Source organism: Argentina anserina, chromosome 3 (assembly GCF_933775445.1).
Source record: "Argentina anserina chromosome 3, drPotAnse1.1, whole genome shotgun sequence".
Lineage (NCBI taxonomy): Eukaryota > Viridiplantae > Streptophyta > Magnoliopsida > Rosales > Rosaceae > Argentina > Argentina anserina.
This window is the reverse complement of record NC_065874.1, coordinates 25803277-25827454: the sequence shown is the minus strand read 5'-3', so window position 1 is coordinate 25827454 and position 24178 is coordinate 25803277. Positions and strand designations below refer to the sequence as shown.

The 24178-nt window shown below is 37.3% G+C and overlaps 2 protein-coding genes across 2 annotated transcripts; both read right to left on the bottom strand.

The window, feature by feature from the left end:
* Nucleotides 1-3347: 3347 nt before the first annotated feature.
* LOC126786769 (UDP-xylose transporter 1) lies at nucleotides 3348-7222 on the bottom strand. Its single transcript, XM_050512695.1, has 7 exons — nucleotides 6944-7222; nucleotides 6222-6363; nucleotides 5879-6063; nucleotides 4650-4717; nucleotides 4388-4520; nucleotides 4077-4238; nucleotides 3348-3889 (listed from the first exon to the last, which is right to left on the bottom strand). The coding sequence occupies exons 2-7, from the start codon at nucleotides 6340-6342 to the stop codon at nucleotides 3554-3556; spliced, it is 1005 nt and encodes a 334-aa protein (XP_050368652.1). The 5' UTR covers nucleotides 6343-6363; nucleotides 6944-7222; the 3' UTR covers nucleotides 3348-3553.
* Nucleotides 7223-10508: 3286 nt separating this feature from the next.
* Nucleotides 10509-23778, bottom strand: LOC126787326 (uncharacterized). Its single transcript, XM_050513230.1, has 17 exons — nucleotides 23759-23778; nucleotides 23549-23657; nucleotides 23353-23454; nucleotides 22383-22487; nucleotides 21999-22082; nucleotides 21792-21907; nucleotides 21514-21615; nucleotides 21263-21376; nucleotides 21076-21132; nucleotides 20728-20794; nucleotides 17794-17847; nucleotides 17061-17135; nucleotides 16570-16605; nucleotides 16359-16447; nucleotides 11748-12010; nucleotides 10902-11119; nucleotides 10509-10766 (listed from the first exon to the last, which is right to left on the bottom strand). The coding sequence occupies exons 1-17, from the start codon at nucleotides 23776-23778 to the stop codon at nucleotides 10509-10511; spliced, it is 1869 nt and encodes a 622-aa protein (XP_050369187.1).
* Between the last annotated feature and the right edge of the window lie 400 nt (nucleotides 23779-24178).

Genomic DNA, 24178 nt, shown 5'->3' with positions numbered 1-24178 from the left:
GTTATCTGCTCATGGGTACTCAGTTTATTTTGGATGTTGGGTAGCGGGTGGCTATCCAATATCAACGGTGTATTACGAGAGGGGTAACAGATGTGTACCAGCGTTCTTGGTACCCGTATTATAAATGCATTGGGTAACCAGAAGGGTTACTTAATTTCCTCATGAGCGTTTTATTTCATATTTCTTTGGGTCAACCAGATGGGCTGACTATTGACTCATGAGGGCATTTATATTTGTTGTTTTGTGATCTTTCGTATATATTGATATGCGAATTGTATAGTGATTTTACTCATACGAGCTATAAGCTTACCGGGTTTGTGTTTACAATCCCGGTGCACCAATTCAATGGTGTAGGGGATAATTCCGCAGGTACAGATTAGCGGAGATTGAGTGACGACTCCGGAGATTCGAAGTCGTTCGTACCCTGATTGTGGTGAGATTTCTTGAGTGGTTTGTGTGTGAGAAATTGTGAGGATTTATTTGTGAGTTTTGTGAGAGATTGTGAAGATTATTACATTTCCATTTTTATGTATGGATTTATAAATTTGGGTTGTAATAATTGGTTTGTCTGAGTTGTATTGAGAACTCAGTATTGATCCGCTGTTACACTTAAATGATTTCGATTTATTTGAGATTATTTTGTGTTTAACGACTTTAGAATTTTGAGTTTTTAAGCTCGAAATTTTGGGGTCGTTACAGCAGTGGCGAGCTACACGCTGCCATTGTGGGCGGCGCGTGAACAATGATTTCAAATAGTAATTTTTGTAAAAATTATTTTTACGTACGGTGAATGTAAAAAGTAATTTACGTACAATAAATATGAATTTCTTTTACGTACGGTAAATGTAAATGTAAATTACGTACAATAATTATAAAAGTAATTTTTGAAGGGGAAATCGGTAATTATTATTTATTGAGATAGTATTTACAATGGAATAGTACATGAATGTACATTAATACGTAAATAGTTTGTATACGTATAGAAATACGTAAATATTATATATTCGTATCGAAATACATAATTAATATGTATTTGTACAACAATACGTGAATAGTAATTTCATACAAAAAACCAGAAATTGCTGAACGGTAAAACATTATTACTGTTTCGGCATTTAAGGTTTTATGTAACGCTTCTAAATTCACTTCTTATCTATTCTAGGTGATCGACACAACAAGTAAATGATTCGAGTTAGGAATCATGGAAATTACGCTCAGGAGTATAAGGTGAGTAAAAATCTCACAGTGACGAATCTACCCTTGCGGAGATTCAGGAATACGCTAAATTTAAAAGAATGAACTATGATATGTATATGATATAGCAGATTGTGTATGTGTATAATTGGTAAAATAGGTACATATATATGGTTTACTAAATTACATACTGTCGTAATTTTCGTTGTGAATAAGTTCATTTAGTGTTGATGTTTATTTATTGAGCATGTCGATTTATTTGTACAATATCATGTGATGATTGTTTGTACGTGGTTTTAACGTGAGTGATGTTAAAACGTTTTTCTGGTTTGTGGACTTGTCTTCGGACGTGTTGGCATGTCGAAACCTAGCCTTGGCTGGGCGACAGTTACGATTCAGTTAGAGCTCTAGTCTGTTTGCCGGGTACTAACATGAGGGGTAACAGTTGTGTACCAGCACTTATGTGTACCTATATTTTTGGATATTGGGTGGCGAGAGGTTGTCCAATGCCGGGCGGTGTACTAACATGAGGGGTAACAAAGGTGTACCAGCGCTCATAAGTACCCGTATTATAAATGCATTTGGGGTAAACAGAGGGGGTTACCCGATTTCTCATGAGTAAGTTTATTTTCAGATAATATTGGACAACCAGATGGGACGTTCAATGACTCATGTGTGCATTTATGATTGATGGTTTATGTATTTTCGTATATATGTTTATGCGAGTTATATTGTTGTTTTACTCATACGAGCTGCAAAGCTTACCGGGTTTGTGTTTACAATCCCGGTGCACCTATTCGATGATGTAGGGGATAATTCCACAGGTGTGGATTAGCAGAGTCGACGGACAACGCTGAAGACTTCAAAGTTGTTTTATTTTATCTTGTAGTGAGGATTTGAGAGGATTTTTACATTTCCATTTGATATAATGCTTGAATTATAAATTTGGTTTGTAATATTCAATAACTGAGTTGTACTATGAACTCAGTAATGATCCGTTGTGACATTAAAATGATTTCGATTTATTGAGATTGTTTTAGAGTTTTTCATGACTTCGAAATTTTAGTTTCATACTCAAAATTTTGGGGTCGTGACAATTGTGGAGAATGAACATATTTAAATACAGTAAGAAAGTCTATGAAAATCTCTGGTCTAGAGGCTAGATAATTTTTAGATTGTGGTGTACATAATTTACACCAGAAAGTCTATGAGATTCCATGAGTTTAAAATTTCATAAGCATGAATGATATTTTGAATAATCACAGACTTCTATTCATTTTAAAAAGTCGAGATTCAATACCTCCAAACTTTCATATATTCCATAATGACTTATAAAAATCATAATTGAATACACCTAAAACTTGTATTGATTTTCTTTTAAAATCCCACTAATTCCATACACAATACACCGTCACCATTCGATAGAGTGAGAGAAAGGTTTGTTTGAGAATGTATGTGTGTAATTAAAGGTTTTGGAGGCATTTTAATATGTAATTCCGATCGATGCTGCTAGGGTTGGAGGACTGCAAGGGCTAAAACCAAAGCATGTCGAGATTTCTTACTCTCTTGGGCCTCGTCCTCTTCTGGGGGCCGACCGGCCGATCGACTGATCGAGTTCCCGAACCCCTAGCTAGGGTTGCACTACCAGCACCATCACGGTCTCTAATAACCACCGTCCTCCTGACAGACTTCTTCAAGCCAGGGAAGAGTTGCGGCTGCGCCACCGACGATGAGGAGGAGGAAAGGCTATCGAACATGATCGATCCGACTACAATCACTGAATCAAGGCACTGAATCACGGCACCGCCCCAACAAGCACACATACTTAAATTGGACTGGAACTGCAGAAAGCCTCCACATGGATCTCACATCCCTGCGGAAGGAATCAAGGCTAGCTCACCATCCTCAATGTGTTCACCTTCCCCACAACATAAAACCGGCGAGCCAAAACGTCATTCTCCGGGTACCGGAGAAGTCCACCGGTTCTCTAGCATCTTTCAAGGAGAGTGTGGTAGCAAGCTTAGTAGTCATATGGTATATAGCTAAGGCAAGAGAGTACGCCGCGCAACAACATATCCCAGAATCCCTAGCTAGCTCTAGGTCTCAAAACGAAAACGAAAATGAAAACGAGAGAGACGATTTCAGGATTCAAATACAAAAAAATAAGAAATTTATTAGTTCAAAGTGTGTAAATTTTTTTTTGAGGGATCGATATCGTAGCTCCAATTAATGATGAATCATTTAACCCCACACACATGTTATCGACCAAAGAACGAATAAAGAACGTACATTTACACCCATCAAAATTTCTTAGGGAACTTAGAACTTAAGAGTGTGAATGAAACTCCTATGCAAGCACTCAAACAAGAGAGTTCTTGGTTAACTTCTTAACCTCATGGCTATCTTTATCCTGACTTAAAAGTGAAGCACCATCCGTAACGTCAGCTGCTTGTTTCTTTTTGTTCTCCTGTGCACAGCAATATGAATACAAACCCATCCCAAAAATGGCAACCAGAATTCCGATGATGTTCCTATCAGTGAAAGGGTCATGTAGTAGTGTATAGCCGAAACCTAGAACAAGGCATGTCTTCAGGTGCCCTAGAACTTGATATGTCACTGGTGATGTCTTGCCAATCACCAAGAAGGTGCTAAAGTTCACAGACACGGCTATTAAGCAAGAGAGTATGATGAATACCTACACAAAAACATCATTGTGATTATAGTCGTGACGAGAAAGTTCGGATATCAACAAGTGAATTGTGATTTAAGTGAATGTTACTCTACATACACATCTTCATTTGAAAATTTTCATTATGCAATATTAGTGTCTAGAACTATAGTTGCAGACTTGCAGTTGATATGTGTAATGGAAGGTACTATACCAAGACTATGAGGGAGTATTTGTGGGAAAAGACACTTTGCTTGGTGAGGAACTGATCCACAACAGGTCCAGAGACGAATAGAATAGCTGCTTGAAAAGGTGCTGACTGGTAGAGTAGCTGCGTAGAAGAAACATTGAGCCTCTTCTGTATTGTGTTTGTTAGCTGAAATGGAACGCTTAGTTAAGAATCAACCTCTTTTACAAGCCATCTATGGAGTCAAACCAACTGGAAAGAGACGTGAAAACAGAAAGTACAACAACTAAGAATACATTATAAAATGATAATATACAAAACAAAATTAGGAAGGATACAATTTGGCCAGCACAGGTTGTTATGATGGCTAGAAGCGAGAGAATGGTTCCAACAAAATTGAGCTGGAGATCTGTCACAGAGGCAATGCCAACTCCAACAAGTAATAGGAAGAGAGAAAATTTTATCTGCTGGCTGGAAAAAGTAGATAAAACAAGAGGGTTATTGTACATGCATGAAATCGTAGTATGTATGTATGTATGTATGTATATTTATGTATATAATCTGATTAAAAGGCTGGGGGTAAGTTGAAAAATGCAATACCTGAATTGCTTTTTAAGGAAAATAGTCTCCACTAACACAGTAAATGGTATGATTGCAAGCTTAGTCATCTGAAAAATCAAGCAAAGAGAAGTTAAAACAAGGATGGAAAGAACCCAACATCCGATCCATATTCTTATTAGTTCGTATATGATTCTCTTTTCAAACCAATTATATTAGAATCCAGAAAAGTGAGATATTGGATAGAAGAGTATGAAAATTTTCTTAGGTACCTTCATATATGTGATACTCGCATTTCTTAATATCACAACATATATGTTGTCATTGTGATAAATATGGTGATTATTTGAGTAATTCTAATTCAACTAGTTGTAATTACTTCATCTATAACATTTTACAAGATCATGAACAAATAGTAAGTTGTCAATGTGGTAAATTTGTTTAATTATTTATAAATATAAAAAACACATGTTGTAATTTTGTTTTCAATGTTGTAAATTTAATTCAAGAAAATTATAATTTTGGTTCAAAAAATATTAATTGAGCATATGCTATAACTCAAGATATTGTAGTTGACCCCATACGGTATGTGCAACTATAACATACTTATTAATCAGAAATGCGTTGATTAAGGAATAATATATAGGTATCGTGCCAGTCACTATTCTAAAAAGCGGCCGCTTAGGCGCTAGGAGGTGGATCACCGCCACAACTTTTGCCTATTCAGTCATCCTTGACGTTCGAGGGATTTGACAGCTACCTAGGTGGTTCACGACGTTCCTCAACAGTCCTTCGTGGTCAAAATCAGTTGATTTTTAGAAATAAAAAATTAAAACACAGTGGAAGTAAGATTTTATTTCAGATTATGACACAGAAGATGAGGAAAGAAAAATGGATATTGAGTTTGAGTCCAATACTAAAGAAGTTAGTGAAGGATTTGGAGAAGAACTTAAGATTTAGTCGTGTATTTGTTTTACCATTTAACTTTTTTTTTTTAAAATATTTTGTATGAACTTTGAACTTAAGTAATTTTGAGTTTAAACTATTTTAAAAATTAATATTGAGTATTATTATATATTTTTAAACATATATATAGTTTAAATACATGTATAAAAATAAAATATATAATAATTTGAATCCACCTAAGCGCCGCCTAATATACCGTCTTGCCGTCTAGGCGCTAAGATATAGTTATTTGTCTGCATACCGCCTATCACTTTTTCGAATCTTGGTCAAAATGATACCAAAACAAGTATTTAAGATGCATATACCTGGTAAAACCCAACAGAATTGAATCCCAGACTCAAGTTGAGCAGTCCAATTGAAACACCATTTAGAATACCAAAGAGCATGACAGTCTTCATGTCAATTGACTTGCTTTCGAAGAAATTGAGACGATTTGCCACATGAAGTGTGCAGAAAGTTACCATGAGATGCCAACTGGTAAGTGTAGTTGCTGCCGGAAAAGAAATTGATAGAATATAAATTTACAACAATGTACGGCTTAGTGAAATTGTCAATAGAAAAACGCGCATGTAGTTAATTTGAGAAAGCTCAACATGTTATTAACCACGGTAAATGATTAAAGAGACAAAAAAGTATAATGTTAGTTACCAAATGGGAAGCCAAGGTTGCTCATCAGGGCTTTGTTGCATATAACAATGGAGACAGATGATGCCACTGAGAGAAACAGTGCACCAATAACGCCCAATTGGAAGCCGGTCATTTCTCCCATCTTTAATGTACGTATTGCTATCTGAAAACACAAATTAAACGAGATTTTATAGGTTGGTGACTTGGTGTACTCGTAAATGCCTAATAAAAAAAAGCCATGCCAAATGCTAGTGCCAACTGCCAAGTAGTGCTTTGATATCAAAGTAAAGAGTGCTGGCGATCGACTTAATAAAAATATTCTATGAGAAAGTTTCAAAACTTCTAATTGGAATAATGCATGCATGGTGATTATTGATTACATAAAAAACTGAAGGACTACAGGTTTATACTGTTAATCATTATCCAACTATGATGTTCTCAATGATATAATGGCTAAATGGTTCAAGCTGTTTCTTTTTTCGAAGATAAATCGCAAAAGCTCCAATTTTTTTTTATAAAAGATATATGTTTTACGAAGATTGAATGCCAATGTAAGTTTGTCGAGACGAAGTTAAGAGAGTTTCGTTGCTTAAAGAAGACATTATCAAGGCTTCAGATCGATTAATTGCTACAACCATTTTCCTACTTCGGAGTCCGGACACCCCTACCCAGCTAAATTTTATAATTCTCCAAGACGATGAAAACATGTTAAAAGACAAAGAAAAGGACGGCCGGGGACGAACCTTTCAGAGAAACCAGAAATTTCTATCGGCAGTATACAAGCCCTGAAACTTTGCAAAGATCTTCCCCGCTTATGATATCAGAGAAAGATATGAAATCTTTCGATGAAACTCGATGGCCGAATGTACGTATCAATACGTACAGCTTCTAGCTACGGCTCCATGAAGCTAAATCACCACTCTTGCAGCAAGCTGGAGCTAAGATAAAACCCAGCTGGGTTCTGAAAATGGAGATTGGATTGGATTGGATTCAGACAAAAACTCAGATAGAGATCAGAGAGTGAGAGAGGCGGTCGTGGCTTGTACGAGGATGTATGCATGCAATTACAGGTTTTTGGAGGCTTTTTAATATGTTCGCTGTTGCTTAATGTTTTGGTTGGTGCCAAACGGCGTTTAGTTTTATTCACTGATGGGACCTGTTTTCATCGTCAAGATTCCATAAGCATGTTAACGGCCGATCTAAGCAATAAGAGTTGCAACTGATAATTTCAAATGATCGTTAAGAAAAACTGATCGATATTGTTTGAATTGCCAATAACACCCTTCCCAACTTCATGTCTAATCGAAAATGGCCATCTTCAGTTTGCTTACATTTGTTCTCCTACTGGGATTAATAGAGAAGATCCATTTAGCAAATGGGAAGTTGTAACGATGGTATGCACTAAGCTTAATGTGTGTTATCTTTAAGCTTATAGATTACATATGCGATACCACATCATCATATTTGTTACGATGAAAATTTAGATTCGATTTATTTTATGAACCGCTTTTGCTTTCAAGTAGACTTCAAAAACCGTCATTTAGTGCTTGTAATAGTATTAGGTAGCTAGGAGAAGGGCTTTTTAGTCCATGAATTGAACATTTTCATATTAGGAGGCTTTGTTTTAACAATGGTGAAATAGTAAACCCGAAGAACAAACTTGGACATATTAATTATGAGACTAACGTTGTGAATATCAATCTGTCTTTGTAGACAAGTGGGGAAGGTGATACTGTGATAGGTGAAACGTTCCTTTTTTAGGAGGGTGATTGAGGTATCTGCAAATGCAAGCATATAGTTTGGCACCCTCCTCAAGCTTAATTAATGTTTGGTGAAGAGGCAGCTTTAGTCTCACTCCAATTGAAAAAGAAAAGGTCTATCATTTCTTTAAGGTCTATAATTATTCTTTCGGAGTAGCTAAAAAAAAATTGGCATTTAAGCTACATATAAGCTCTTGATCGAGTTTCTTTAGCTGAAGCTAGAATAGACCTAAGAAGGTAGACCACGATCTTTTCTATCCATCATTTTCTGTATGTTTTATTTTATCTTTTTAACCATAAAGAAGAAAGGTTATGACTTATGAGCTCGGCTCACCAAAATACGATCCAAAAAACAAAACAAAGAATGGTGGTCGACTTTGGAAAGAGGCTTTTGAAATAATTAAGGGTGGGCTCGGGCCGGAACCGGTCACTTTTTGCCGAAAACTGGGACCGGACTGGTGACAATCTTTCCGGGCCAGGCTGACGGTCTGAAACGGGCCCAAAAATGCACTGTAGTTTGTAGTTCATGTAATCAATAATGCTGTTTTTCCAGAAATTATATTGCAAGCAGTTCATTATGCCAATTATACATCATCAAATAAACACAAATACACAAATCACAATGAAGTGAAAGTGATGAACATGAACTCATTAAACATTTCAATTGCATGATGTCACATTGGCAATCAAATAGGTCAAACTGAAGCAAATAATCATCATTCTATCAAGCAAATAGCTCAACTTAGTCAACTGCTCAAGTTCATGCTCTAGAGTTTGAGTTGAACATAAATTAATTTAAATACTAGGTGTAAATCATTACACCCAGCCTAAATGTCTAAGTAACAAAAGTAACACTTCCATAATCAAAAGACATTAAGTTCAACAAAAATCAGAAATAAAATTGAAATTTAAAGACTTAAATCACTTAATTACTTAAATAGTAGGTAGGTAAGGCAACACCACATCAGGTCAACAGGTTCTCTGAGGCTCTCAATCCTCTACAGCCTCTACTAAGTCTGCTCCATTGTTCATATTTTCCCTATAAATTCAACAACAATAAAAGTATACAACATCATTTTCAGCAACTTAACAAATCTTAATAGTCCAACACACTAACACCATGAAGAACAAGTAAAAAAAAATTAAAAAACCAAGCTTTAAAGTAAACACATTTACATCACAATCATCACTAATTTAGCCTTTAAAGTTTAAACTCAGTTCAATAAACTTGATACCTTTTGATTTCATGCGTGCAAGAGTCATTTTATAGGTTTTAGAGGCTTGGGATTGGAGCTTCCAACTCCAACATTAGCAGAGGGAGTTTGAACATGCCTAGCAACACCAGCAGCTTTGATTGACTTGCATTTGCTCCCTTTTGATGATTTTGCTGCCACAACTTGGGCCGGTGCCTCATCTTCACTTTCTTCAACCACAACATTCTTTTTTCCCTTGGTGTTTGCTTCCTTTTCCTTTGCTCTTCTCTTAGTTGCATCTACAAGCATTCATTTACAACAACAATTACCAAAAATCAACCAAGGGAAGTATGAAATTAAATGAAAGTAAAAGAGGCAGATTATAAGTTTTGTAACCTTTCTCCATATTTTCATAAAACTCAAGCTCTTCTTAACTTGGATAATATTCAATGTCAGATTGATCCTTCTTCTAAATCCAATTTTGCAAAAAAAATCAGTGCTTCCACAGTTTTAAGAGAGAGAGAACTCCTAAAAGGATCAACCATTCTACCGCCGGTACTAAATGAGGATTCTGATGCTACTATGCTAACTTGAATAGCAAGTACATCCTTTGCGACAAGAGCAAGGTTCAGATATTTACAGCCATTCAACTTCCACCAATTAAGTAGCTTCCATTTGTCTGCTTCATTTGGTGGTGGACACTCAATCGGATCAAGGAGATATCTATCAACTTCACTCTCAACCACAACTTCATCAGATTTAGCAAGAGCTTTTTGCCAAGACTCCATCATATTAGCCATTGTTCCTGACTTCATCACAGTCTTGGACTTGGAGGAAGATTTTGTTGTAGCATTTGTGCTTCCAGCAACAGTACTTGCTGCAGTGCTGCTTTTAGAACTCAAACTCTTAGAAAAAGCACTGTTTGATGTTCTATATATATCAGTTAAGGACACCAACAATTCTTTCACTGAATTAGCTTTGGCTTTTGATTGAGAAGCAGTATAGCAGAGCTGAGTGCTGCATAAATGAGTTATATTCTTCAACTTGAACCTAGGATCCAACACCAAGGCAACCAACAACAATTGATTCATGTCTTCAATGCAGCCATAATACTTTTTGAATTTAGCTTGCATCTTTGTAGCCATTTCCATCATTAGATCTTTTGTTCCACTTCCATCCATCTCCTCACTAGGCATGAATAATGCATTAATCTCCATTTGTATTGCTACAACATCATGGAAGGCTTTATGAGCAGTGGGGTTCTTTGTTAAACTTATTCTCATTGTCACATCATAGAATACCCTCAAGAACTTCACTAAAATTGTAGCTTTTTCCCAATCCTCTTTATTTGGCGGTCAAACTCTTTTTCTTGTTTCCTTTTGTGTCACAACAACATATTCAGCATCTTCTTCCTCCTCAGGTTCTTCATCTTCATCAAAATAACTTTTGTACTTATTCATTTCCTCCCTAGCCATCCTATCAAAAGATGGCTTCACATCCCAAGAACTGTTAAGCATTAAAAAGGTGGAATTCCATCTTGTTGGAAGATCGAAAGCTGGAATTTTCAAAACATCCCTATCTATGTTCCCTGCTAATTTCTCCTTTTCCATGCACTGCTTGAACACATCTAATCAATTAGAGCTACTTCTAATATACTTCACTGCATTCCTAATTGCGGAAGTACTCTTATTGGTGATCCTTAAACCAGCATGCATTATGATATTTAATATGTGAGCCAAACACCTCACATGAATGTACTTTCCATCTAATGCCGGAGGGTTTTTCAATTCCTTCATTTTCTCTTGCATATACTCTATTGCCTCCTTATTAGCACTAGCATTGTCAACCGAGATAGTCAACAAACAAGTTTCTAAGATCCTTCCTATAGTTGCACCTTTGTGATTGGGAATCACACAGAAGTTAATTATCCTTTTGTGTAAATTCCAACCAACATCTATGAAGTGGGCTGTCAATACCATGTAGTTTATGTTATACACGGAAGTCCATGTATATGTCGTTACGCAAACTCTATGACTACTTAGAACCCTCCACAACTCTTTCTTCTCATCATACAACTTCCAAAAGCACTTCACAATTGTTCTTCTAGACGGTGGTATAAACTTGGGGACAACCACTCTACAAAAATGTCTAAACCCTTCACCCTCTACATGGCTGAACGTCAATTCATCGATAACGATCATCTCACAAGTAGTTGTAGTACACCGCTCAATAGACCAAGGCTTTTGCTGAATGAGGTTAGGGTCATCTTCACCATCACCAACTAAGTGCAGCTGACCATCATCATCATCATCATCAACTCTCTCCCTACTTGGATATGCCTTGCACACCTTTTGAATGTGCCTCTACAACGTGCTGCATTGAAGCTTGAATTTGCTTTGAAATCACCGTCACAATGTATGCAGGTTGCACGGTCCTCATGCCCAGAATATTCCTTCTTCCCATCTTTTATAGTATATAGGTTCTTTATGTACTTCTCAAAATGATTCTAGACCATTGAAGTCCGTCTAGAGGTCCCAGATGCTCTAGGCAGGCATGCAGGTGCAGCAGCCCTTTTTTTTCTCTTTTTGGCACACCTTGAGAAGCTTGAGTTGGGACTGTTGCTTCTTCTACACCTTTAATTGAAGCTTTAGGTTCCTTGTTCTCAATCTCAGCTTTAACAAGGACGAAATCATTCCCCGTTTCAGCTTGGCTTGCTTCTACTGCATCATCTCCAAGTGAGTTGGCCACATCTTCGACTACATCATGATCATCATCATCCCATGATACAGATTTGACAGAAACAGAACAAATAGAATTCAGAGAACCAGAATAAGATGACATTGACATCTCTGCAAGGCTACAAGTTTAAATCAAAGTTCAAGTTACAAAACTAAACAAATCACCAAATCAGTCCAGTACAATTACACAAAATACACAATCAGTCAATAATATCAATATTCAACAAATGGAACAAATCACAAAATCAGTCAACAATATCATTAACAAATCCACATTCACAATATATGAATCATAATATCACCATTTACAACATTGCACTCAGATTCGGTTTGGAGGTCATCTATTCCTCTGAATCATAATAACATTCTTTGGCTACCCTAGACAAACAGCTTCATGTAATAGGTTATCACTGAAAAATCATCTAATTAGTAGTACCAAGTCTTGAGCAGTTGTTATCTAGCAATGAATTGGAAGAAGCAAGTAAGTATTATGATGCATTACGTCCTATTGATCACAGTTCATACCATACAGAGAGAGATATCTTATTAAAATAGCAAGTAAGTACTATGATGCATTACGTCTAATAAAAACATAAAGGAATGCTTCTGAAGACTCATGAAAGTTATATAGCTATCCAAGGGGACTCCAAGTCTCCAACACTTTGACAAAGGCAGCATCCAAGGTCACCCCTTAATAACAATGTTCCCAAAACATAACATGGTCTTTCAATCAGTACAAAACTGAGTACCGAATTGTATACTAGATCAGTAAATCATTTACGCTAATGAGGGTCATGAATCTCCCTACCTCGCCACGTCTGATCAAGGAAACTAATTAGACATCAAGCACATCTAACAATCAAAAATTATGTGCAAAGGTTGAACCTTTCAAAAAGCAAATAGGCAACAGCTCATAGCAAACAACCAACTCCTGAAACTGATATTAAATTCAGAAACAATATCTAGTATACAACAACAAAGCCATGGATCGAAAGCACTCCCATAACATACAGGTAACAGATCCAATGACCTTTTTCCTGAATTTTCATTTGGGACTAAAAGTCTATGCACAAAGAAATCAAACAGACCCTGCAAATTCTATGCACAACTTACAGACGAGGTGAACGCTTTGTGACATTAGTTAGTGAAAGAGAAGAGAGAACGAGTGAGAATGATTATGTGAATCAAATCAAACGTGAAGCACAATACTGTGTGTTGAATCATGAATCAAATCGAAAGTGAAGCACAATATAATATCAAATTGAAAATTCGAAATCACAGTGAAGCAGAGATAATGTTCTACAATCAAGTACTGAATTAGAGACAGAGTGAAAGACTGAAAGGTGATATCTGGGCGACTGGGCTTACCTTCTCGGCTTCTCGGTGTTGTCGTAATCTCTGCCTCTCTGGGAAAATCGACGACAATAGCCCAATAGAAACTAGAAAGTGTTTCAGACTTCAGAGATTCATTGTTGACTACTTGACTTGTTGAGTAGCGACATGGCGCGATTTGAAAGAGAGAAATCAGTTCATATTGAAACGGTGTGTATGTGTTTATGAGGGAGTGACAGATTGAGGGTTTTTTGAAGGGATAGGAATCAAGTGTTGTCATAACCCCATTTGTCCTCGCCCTTTCTCCGCACCCACGCCTTTAGAGGCGAAAATTTCCTTCCGACTCGACCCGACCCGACCTGACTTTTCCGGCCGACTCCGGCAGTTTCAGGCGACCGGGCCGACCCAGATAGCTTCGTCTCCTCCTTGCACGCCTCCCTGTGGTGGTGGATCATGGAGTAGCATGCCGGTTTCCACGCATCGAAGCCCAGAAGTCGACCCGAATACCCGTCGGTGACACGGTTGTATTCTTTAATTTTCCGGCGATATCCGGTGAGTTTAGGTTTTACCACCAGTCTCAAACTCCTTGCCTCAACATCGTCAACAACCCCTGCATAGGTTTTGAGCTAAATCGAAAGGTAAGAACTCGAACCAAGAAATTTCAATTCTAGGGTTCTTGATTTGAGATTTTTCGGAAATTCTGAAATTGGAGATTTTAAGCTTTGATTTAGACTTTGTTATGAACTAGAAAGTTGTTAAGAATGTCATTTAGATTTTGGTGGTGAAATTTGGTGGTCATTGGTGGCGGGCGGTGAACAGTGGCGCCGCATGAACAATGTTCATGAATAGTGTTGTGAACAGTAATCGTGAAACAATATATGTGAACAGTGTTTGTATATAGTAAATTTGAACAGTGTTTACTGAACAGTATATTTGGACAATGTTTAGTAAAACATGTGCAGTGTTCTGTGAACAGTGTTTTTGAACATCATTTAGCTGTACAAAAAATCGTCACCTGATATTTTACGTATCATTTTCTAAGCATTTTATCATGCTATTAGGTGACTGACGAAACGAGTGAGGAAACTACTTTCAGTGTCGTGGAAGTAGCACGCAGGAAATAAGGTGAGTAAACCTCATAATGATCATCACGATCGAAGGAGTAATATAATTATTGAATTTAGTTTGAGTTGTCACCATAATCGTTGCATCACTAGTTTATAAAAATTATTTTAAAAATATGTTTTGGTTTAAATTACATGAACTTGATCGTCTACGGTTCATGTGTAAGTGAAACGCTATTTTAATAAATTATTTTGAAAAGGTTTTTTGTGATTATGGAATATGGTGAATGTGAGTAAATCTCACTATGAAGAGCCTACCCTTGGTGGTGACTCATATTTACGTTTTCTTAAAAAGATCGAACTATGACATGTATATTATATAGTGGTTGTGTATGTGTATAAATGGTAAATACGATACATATATATGAGTTGCTATATTATATATTGTTACGTTCTTATTTCCAAATGAATTATATTGTGACAACTATATTTATTTTATTTGAGCAAGTGTCACTTGTTGTAGTACAATAACATGAGTGGATTGTTATTGTATGTGGTTTTAGCATTGAGTTTTGTTAAAACATTTTCTGTCTTCGGACTAGTTTTCGGACGTGTTGGCATGTCGGAACCTAGCCTTGGCCGGGCGAAAGTTACGATACAGTTAGAGCTCTAGTCTGTCTGCCGATGTACTGGCATGAGAGGTAACAAATGAGTTACTGGCTTATGAGTACCCATATTTTTGGATATTGGGTAGCAAGTGGTTGCCCAATGTCTGGTGACGTACTGCATTAGGGGTAACAAATGAGTACTTTGCGCTCATGAGTACCCGTATTATAAATGTATTTGGGTAAACAGATGGGTTGCCCGATTTCCCATGAGCACTTATATTTTCAGATATTATTGGACAACCAGATGGGCCGTCCATTGACTCATGAGTACATTTATAATTAATTGTTTTCAATATTTTTCTTTTGTATTTTTATGCGAGTTATATTGTTGTTACTCATACGAGCTGCGAAACTTACATGGTTTTGTGTTTACCATCCCGGTGCACCTATTCGATGGTGTAGGTGATAATTCTGCAGGTGTGGATTATCAGAAGTAGAGGGCTTTCGCTGAAGATTGTCAGAGATTTCTTTCTGCTGTTTGTGGTGAGGATTGAGTGAATTATACATTTCCATTGGTTGTGTATTATTCAAGTCGACTGAGTCATGATGTGGACTCAGTTTGGATACACTGTTATGATAAAATGATTTCAATATACTTGAGATTGTTTTAGAGTTTTCATGGCTTCGATTTCGAGTTTCGGGGTCGTGACAAGTGTGAGTGATAATAGGTACACTCGGGCTCTTTCGGGGTTTTTTTACCTTAAATTGTGAAAGCCCGAGCCCGGCCCGACTTAAACAAAAACCCGAACCGAACCGTAAAAACACTGAAAATAACGCAAAAAGTCCGGACCGACCTGACCGGTTTTTTTTCTTTTCGGGTTTTATACCCACCCTTAGAAATAATTACATGATCAGACAAGGCATTAAGCGGGAGTCGTTATTGAGAGACCAAGCAAAATTGCCTTGGTACGTATCGAAGACTTGGAGATCGACTGCTATAGGAACTCACTCTAAACCTGAATCTGGTTGACTTATAACACTCCTTGATCTCCAACTCATCCACGTCACTGGGAAAGCAAGCTTACAAGATATCATCAGGTATTGTAATGTGACATTACTCATATAACTTGTATTATTACTACTAAAACTCAACACTGCCACCAAAAACAGAAAAACAAAAAAACAAAATCCCACCAAACTCAACAACGTCAACATGAACCGTTTGGTCCACCGTCATTGCAAATAATCGGCAGTTTTGAGTATTGTGTTCTCTTCTCTTATAGAACTAACTGTGTGGATACATAAATCTGGCTCAGAAAAGTGAAAATAATACAGAAGGAATTGGATTCTTCTGACACCCCCTTCGTTGTCCATGGAAAAAAAAGCATGTACAAGATGATGGAAAAGAGATGGGGATGGGGGTGGTGGAGGCTTTTGTTTAAAAGTAACAAATCATAATCTACCCTCGTCCTCTCTGAGCAAGGTAAGCCTTGTCTGCAGTGAGTAGGCGAGACTGGAATTCAGCCCATTCATTTTTGCACCTTGTTCTAACCTGCATGACGACCAAGCAAGAATGGAAAATATTAAATCCAACCATGCATGACGATCTATATCAGATTCAAAAAAAGGTGAGGGAGAATGTGTAACGAGATCTTCATATACCATGTCACGTACCGATTCCCAGGGAGCTTTTCCATCCTCAGCTTGTCCCTGAAAATTGATGATGGTATACAAATTCGTCAGGACCAAAGCTTATTATGAAAGACAAGGTGTTTACCTTCTAAGCATTTACATTAAACATGATAACAATAGAAGAGAGTTGCTATAAGCCTATAACATGTAGTATCAACCAACGTTCATCAGATGATGTGTACACCTAGAAATTGATACCCGCGTTTAACGGTTTACGGCCTATAAACAACATTGGTAGAGGACATAGCCAACCCAACATACACTTACCAAGCCTTTTACACTGTTGGGATATTCTTATGTAAAGCAGAGGAAGATGCACAGGACTTCTGTATGTACCTTATTTCTCATTGTTGGGATCAAACCCTGGACCTTACTTATCATAATGTACTTTCCACCCTCATACATCAAACTCAACAGGAAATCAAAACTTTGAAACAATGCAAAACTAGAGAAACAAACAAGTGATGAGTCACCTGGCTCCCAAGGGAAGGAATCACTTGATGAACAATCCATTGTGAATCAACTACGCCGATCTTTTCATTTGCAGGCTTGTGAGACAATAAGAATGGAAAACAAAAGTATTAGGGTTTTCTCGAAGGCCTACCTTAGTAGTTGCGTGCAATATATACACAATATAGTCTAATATATGCAGATTAATGCCGATATCAAAGATAGTTACATTTCTGATAAACCACACTCATTACTATTGAATTTTAGCCAGTTCATAAATAAACTGAATGAATGCAAAAATGTGTACATGCAGTAATAGTATTTCTTAAGAACATAAACTATTGATGTGCTCTTAGACTATACATGGGATATCTCTTTCAATTCAAGTATAACAAATATATTTAAACTAGAACTGATTGCAATTTCTTTCGAGTTCAGTTTGCCCTACTGTCAAGACATTCTTGGGTTTCAGAAAACTCCACTGCAAATATCAAATAAGGTAAATTAAAGCTGTGAAATTTCATGCAGGAGTATTTCTTAAAAGAAAGAAACTTTCATATATTTTGTTGCTTTAATATTTTCTTAAATAATTATGCAGAAACTTCCATTTTTTAGCTTTAATATTTCCTTGAATCTTCCAGTGGAGGCTTATGCAGGTAATTTAAAGAAGACAACCAACAATATAAGGCATAACAGAAGGCAAAATTCTAGTGAAGACAGTAAAATATGTGAAATGACTCGCATAAAACTGCTAACCTCTACACATCTTCGGAGAGCAAAATCCAATCCCCAACCATGCACCAAATCATTCTACAGTATCATAAAAACATTTCATTACCAATTGTGCGAAATGTTATGAAAGAAATAGCAAAAATCATACAAACAAAAAGATATATTTAGTTGAAGTTCTGAACAAAATATCTCAAGTCCAATTCTGGAAAGTTTTGCAATTCTTCCTTAATATGATTTGCTTTACTATTAGGGAATATTATCTTTATTATTAGGGAATCTTATGGGTTACTTGATCCTAATAGTTTTAGGATTTTGTAGAGGCCCATGTAGTCTTTTGCTGGCATATTTGAGTTGAGAAATATTTTGAGAGCTTTGCTTTTTTCCAGGTTAGAGTTATGCATCCTAACCTTTGGCGTGGTACCTAAACCGTTGGGGGTGATGCTAGAAACCATAGTAATTCTATCATTCTCTTAACCCAAATTCTAATTTCCCTTTCCTAAGAGTATTTGAACAAACCCAATAGCAAGTTGTCATGCACTTTTTAGAATAGGGCAAATTATAAAAAAATACTATCTCCCAACTTATATTAGAAAAAAAATCACTACTTATGAATTAATTATAAAAAGATCATCATATTTAAGTTAAAATTATAAAAAAGTCAACAAAATTAGAAAAAAGTCACTTTAAAAATATTTTATGTACTGTTTTACCGTTTTTCACTATTTTTTTTCTTTTTCTAATTTCGGCCATAATTTTCTCGTCCGGCGATAGATTTTGACAAAATTGGTACCATTAGAAAGATCATGCTCCCCTTTTTCATTTGATATATTACTCACTCCAAATCGACCAACCGTATAAGATGCAACAACCATCGCAAAGGGTTGTCGCCATCGATGGCTGTGCTCCAAGTAATTCTGACGAAACCGAAGCTCAAGGTTCCCTAATTCTAGCTATTCTCTTCATTCTGAGCATACTTATACCAATCTCATTTAAATTTTAACAAAATTTCGCATATTCCACATTTTCTCTCGGCATGTCACACCTCCTGTCATAACCACTATCACACCCACTGTCACACTACCTATCACACCCACTGTCACACTGCATGTCACACCTCCTGTCACACTACCTGCCAGACCCATTGTCACACTAACTGTCACACCTTCTGTCGTAACCGCTGTCACACCCACTGTCACACCTGCTGTCACAACCGCTGTCACACTAACTTTCTGCTGTGACACGTAATGTGATAGCTAATGTGACACACAATGTGATAGCTACTGTGATAGCAGCAATGGTAAATTCGTTCAAAATCAACATATGTGCATCTTCCATGAACCTGCGCCTCCACCCCGCATCTCCACCCCACGCCTCCATTGTCAAACCACGACTCAATCTCGCGTCTCAACCTCGCACCTCCACCCCGCGTCTCCACCCTGCACCTCCATTGTCAAACCACAACTCACTACTGTCACAAACCATGTCACACCCACTGTCACACATGTTGTCACAACCGTTGCCACACTAACTTTCTGCTGTGACAGGTAGTGTGATAGCTAATGTGACACACAATGTGATAGCTACTATGATAGCAGCAGCGGTCAATTCGTTCAACATCAGCATATGTGCATCTTCCGTGAACCTGCGACTCCACCCCGCGCCTCCATTGTCAAACCACGACTCAATCTCGCGTCTCAACTTCGCACCTCCACCACGCGTCTCCACCCCCCACCTCCATTGTCAAACCAAAACTCACCGCTGTCACACCCACTGTCACAACCGTTGTCACACTAACTTTCTGCTGTGACAGGTAGTGTGATATCTAATGTGACACAATGTGATAGCTACTGTGATAGCAGCAACGGTAAATTCGTTCAACTTCAAGCATATGTGAGTCTTCCGCAGTGTACCTGTGCCTCCACCCCGCGCCTCCATTGTCAAACCACGACTCAATATCGCGTCTCAACCTCGCACCTCCACCTCGCGTCTCCACCCCGCACTTCCATTGTCAAACCACAACTCACGCACGTTTCCACCCCGCGCCTCTACCGTCAAACCACGACTCCATCTCTTGCGCCTCTCTCTTGCGCCTCTACCCCGCACCTCTACTGCATCTACAAACCACGACTCCACCCTTCGCCGATGATCTGGTGCCTCCACTGAGCCTGAAACCGGCCGCCGACTAACCCGTGCCTTCACCCTGCGCCACAACTCACGCACGTTTCCACCCCGCGCCTCTACCGTCAAACCACAACTCCATCTCTTGCGCCTCCCTCCCGTGCCTCTACCCCGCACCTCCACTGCATCTACAAACCAAGACTCCACCCTTCGCCGATGATCTGGTGCCTCGACTGAGCCTCAAACCGGCCGCCGACTAACCCGTGCCTTCACCCTGCGCCGCTGAATCCTGCACCTCCTCAATTGTTTCAGGCTGAGAGATAACTATAGTGGCATTCTTGTACTTCCAACTTTAGTGGTAACGCTATACGAGATTTAAGAATATAACTTTTTTCTAATTTTGAAATCTTACCTGACTTTTTTCTAATCTCATGTATGGAATGTGATGTTTTTTTATAAGAAGCCCTTTAGAATAAGGCTATTAAGAGAAGAGTACGTGAACTACTAGCATCACACCAGTAAGGTTACAAGCATCACACCGATTAACCATCACATCTGCGTTCAGATTGCATCACACCTGTAGAGCTCTCTTACCGACTCAAATCTGCATGGCTACAAAGGACTATATATATATATATATATATATATAAAGACTAAACCCCTAAAACTATTAGGGTCAAGTAATTCATTAGATTCCATGATAATAAAGTAAATATTCCTCTTAAAAATAAAACAAATCCTGATAAGGAATAACTCATAAAACTTTCTAAAACTGGACTTATGATATTCTTCTTTTATTCTTCATCAAGTTCTCAAGTACAAACAACATGGTCAGCATACCTGAATCATGTGCCAGACACACCGCCAGGCTTCCCGAGAAAAGACAGGAGCCATTATTTCCACAAACCTGAAAGATGTTCAGATGGAAGCATTATCTGTTAGATTCGATCACCATGGCTTGATGGCAAAAATACATAATTTCTGGTTGGTCATCTAACAGATCTACATTCAAGTTCAAATTCAATTTCCTAAAGTAATATTTGTATCGGAATAATGCTAAAATTTAAAATTTCAACGGAAGCTATAAATGGACACATTGCATGAGGTGAGATAAGAAAGTGAGTACCAACACTAACATAAGAACAAACAAACAATGCTCTGAGAGAGAGAGAGAGAGAGAGAGCATACGCTGCACAAGGGGGCAGATGAGGATCACTACACCAGCCCGGTTTCTCTTCTGTATCCCTGTTTATCAGTCCAGACATAAGGGTGCAAATATTAATTTAACACAAACATGGGAGATTTCTAACCATATATTTAGACAAGCAGCCGGCTAATTAGAGGAACATATTGAGTATGAAAGTAGAAAGAGTACTTGTGGGCTTCTCTGTCACCTCTCCTCTTTGTCATCTCCCATGTCAACCCATTATTTGGCTCCAGACCAGGTTGAGAAATTTCCAAACCATATTTCTTAACCACCTCAATATACCTGCGTAATCACATGGTTCAATGGGGGAATAAGGTACAAGAGATATGATAAGAAGAAGAAAATAATACTAGAATGATATGAAGAAAAAAAAAACAATGAAAAGACCAGAAAATATGATCACTAAAAGAGAAACCTACTTCTCCGCATTGAAGTGTTCTACTCCTAAATCTTCATCCCAAATGAATATATAATCATAAGCTGACACGACATCAGGATGCAGAAATCTTTTTGCATACCACCTGCAATACATTGAAAAATATTAAGTGTAACAAGGCTGGGGCAAGTCAACTCTACATATAGAAGAAATGCATGAAAAAAATGAAGACCTCAACTATGTCTAAAAGCTTGCTCAGCAGCAAAAGCTACTGATATGATATCTTTAGTTCTTTACACTATAAAACACAACAATACTTACCATTTTGCCTGTCTCTTCGCACTAACATGAATGGCTTTCTTTGACCACTCAAATTCGTCCCATTCGCTAGTCCGGCCATCATAGTGAAAAAGCAAGATTGTGAAATCATCGGAGAACTACCAAAATGTAAGAATTAACCTCAGGATTGCATAATAGCAATTCAAAAAAGAAATCCATAGAAAGACAAAGAATGGCACAATTTAAAACCTTTTTAACTGCTGCGTCAATATTTTTCCTCTGATTAATACCAACGGTAAATGTTACCAAGTACTTTGGCTTCTTTTTTAGATCCTGCGGATTCAAAAGTATTATGGTACGATATTTTCCCAAAAGACTACTTAAAGCATCAAAGGTAGAGAGTTAGTCCATTATTGTTAGTATGTCAGACATGCAATATATGTGCAGAGAAACACCATTTGGCTAACACTACAACCATCACCTCCAACCATATATATTTTTCAAACTTAGAATGGCCCATTTCCACTTCCATAGCATAAACTAATGAAAACTATTTATTCAGACAATTCATACTATACTTTCTGATATATAATTGTATGCTGCTACGTTCATTACAACTATCAGATATCATACCTCACTTGGGTCACCCCATAATCTGCGCATGTACAAATCAGTTTGTGGAACAATAATTCCTGGAGGTAGTGTTTCAGCACCAGCTGGATTTGTTGGAACATATATCTGAAATCAAATGTACAAAAGAACAATAATCATATGACAAACAAAACCATAGCTGGCACAAAAACTATGTAAAAATGATGCAGGAGCTGCAGTGATAATAGGTTAAGAAGTAGAAAAGAAGGGAACTAGATAGGGGATAGACAGAAAACATAATAGAGATAGACCATTATGGAGTTCAAGAGAGAACAAGAAGAGAGTAGGGAGAGAACAGAACACATGGGAAGAACTGTATAATCTTTAATTATCAATCAAATCTTATCGTTCCTTTCTACAATGACTCCTATTTATAAGAACTAGAATAAACCTAAAACATATAAGGAAAAGAAAAATTCATAATAGTTAGAAGCTACATATTAATCATAGGAAAGAATAATTCCCAAACATGTTGAAAACATTCCTAAAATCATCCTAGATATTACTGGTGATTCTACATAAAAAAGATTTAGGATTTCATAGAAAAATTCAATTTTACCACTCATGTTAATTAATGTAAGTTATATGAAGAAAATGAGAAGGAAACATACTGGTTGAGTCATCAGGCAACTGCATATATGATCACGCATTCAAAGACAAATACAAGAAAAATTCCTCAACACAGAGCCATGAAAACCTAGGTGCAATATATAATAGGCATATTACCTAATACGACCTAATAAAGACAAGAACTTTTTCTTTCTGGAAATTCAATTATCTCCAATCTAATTACACAATTACTTTTTCTAATACAAGCATCAAGTTGAATCTGTACAATCTCATTCAATAATGAACAAAATTGAATTACTGTGCAATCAGCATTGGTATTTAAAGTTGAACAAAATGAAAAGTCAACAGTAAAAAAAATTCAGACAGTAACAATGATGAGTACCTTAGGAACACCCTCTGATCCTTCATCCTCAAGACTTTTGTGTGTGTTGGTTGTTCTACGCATGGCAAAGTGTACATCAAAAGATGGAAGTGAAAACCTACTCTGCGAAAAATGCCAAAGCACATTATATAATCTATAAAAGCATTTTCTCACTTCGACAAAACACCCTTTTAGTGGAAAGCCCTTATGAAATTACCTTTCCTAGAAAAGCATTCTGCAATGATACACCAAAGGCAAATCCAAAGAGAACTCCCACCGCAGTATAGAAAATAACCCTGGCACTGTCATTTGATTTCTTAATCCCACTGTAAAACCATAATTAACAATCAAACAAAAACACCAGAAGAACTGAAACAGAGAAACAGAGAGTAACATATGAATCGTTTTTGGTGTATCAAATTAGCACCTGCGGTTCACAGTGCCCATTATTTGTGTTGTTGCCCCTCAAGATACTCAACTCAAAAGCTCATTCAGAAACTTGTTAAGCCAATATTGCATTCTTCCGTCAACTTTCACTCCTAATGATTCGACACGAGAATCAAATTTCAAACCCACAATCAATATCACGATTGCATCACAATTATCGTATCAGCATGCACGAAAAATCAAATATGCAATTGAAGCACAAGATATCAATATTGAACGTACTTAAACTGAATGGAAATCAAAGAAAGAGACGAAATTGAAGCGGCATTGCAAGAGAGGTTTCTAGGGTTTGAAACTTACGCGCCTGCGTGGACGATCGTATCGGGAGAGAATGTCACGACTATGAAGGAATATTAGAAAAATTGGAATGGAGAGTTTAGTTTGGAATATAATCCTAAAT